At 60.7% G+C, this 692-nt stretch overlaps 1 protein-coding gene across 1 annotated transcript in view; it reads left to right on the plus strand.

The window, feature by feature from the left end:
• The first annotated feature begins 234 nt into the window (after positions 1 to 234).
• Positions 235 to 692, plus strand: part of CPLX3 (complexin 3) — a 1,849-nt gene continuing 1,391 nt past the window's right edge. Inside the window, exon 1 of the mRNA XM_010186602.1 lies at positions 235 to 395. Coding sequence (XP_010184904.1) covers positions 235 to 395 — 161 coding nt within the window. The remainder of the gene's footprint in view (positions 396 to 692) is intronic.

A 692-nucleotide genomic window follows, 5' to 3' on the forward strand; every position in this document is an offset into this window, starting at 1 on the left:
AGCTTCCTGGTAACTTCCTACGTCTGCTCCCCTGTACTCCGAGCTCACTCTTAGCCTGGTTCCTGGTCTCCCTCCTAACTCATCATCCTCATCTTCCCCATTCCTCGGTACCCCAGGATCCCATCACCCCATTAAACCCAGTTCTCCCAGCACCCCATCTCCACACTAAACCCAGTCCTTCTAGCACCCCAGCTCCACCGTAACTCCACAGCCCAGCTCCCCAGGACCACGACCATGGCGTTCATGGTGAAGAGCATGGTGGGGGGGCAGCTGAAGAACCTGACGGGCGGCCTGGGCGGCGAGGAGAAGAGCGAGGGTGAGAAGTCTCCGGCTGAAGCTCAGGGCATGACCCGGGAGGAGTACGAGGAGTACCAGCGGCAGCTGGTGGAGGAGAAGTGAGTACGACCAGCACCGGGTACCAGGATGGACTGGACCCCCGGGGTGCTCCCTCTGCACCCCCCTCCCATCCCATGGGAAGGGGGTGGCAAGGCTGGGAGGGAGTACAATGAACCCCCTAATCCCTTAATCCGCTTCCTCGTCCGGGAGATGGGATTGTTTTCTTTTTTCAGGCAGCGCTGTAAAGGGGGAAGCTGGGGGCAATCGGGACTTTGCAGAGGAGATGGGGGTACCCAGGCTTGGGGGGTGGGTAGAGATGCTCCGACAGAGGGACTGGGGGCAGCGGCTGGCAGTAA

Source organism: Mesitornis unicolor, unplaced genomic scaffold, assembly GCF_000695765.1.
Source record: "Mesitornis unicolor isolate BGI_N332 unplaced genomic scaffold, ASM69576v1 scaffold40836, whole genome shotgun sequence".
NCBI classification, from domain to species: Eukaryota; Metazoa; Chordata; class Aves; order Mesitornithiformes; family Mesitornithidae; genus Mesitornis; species Mesitornis unicolor.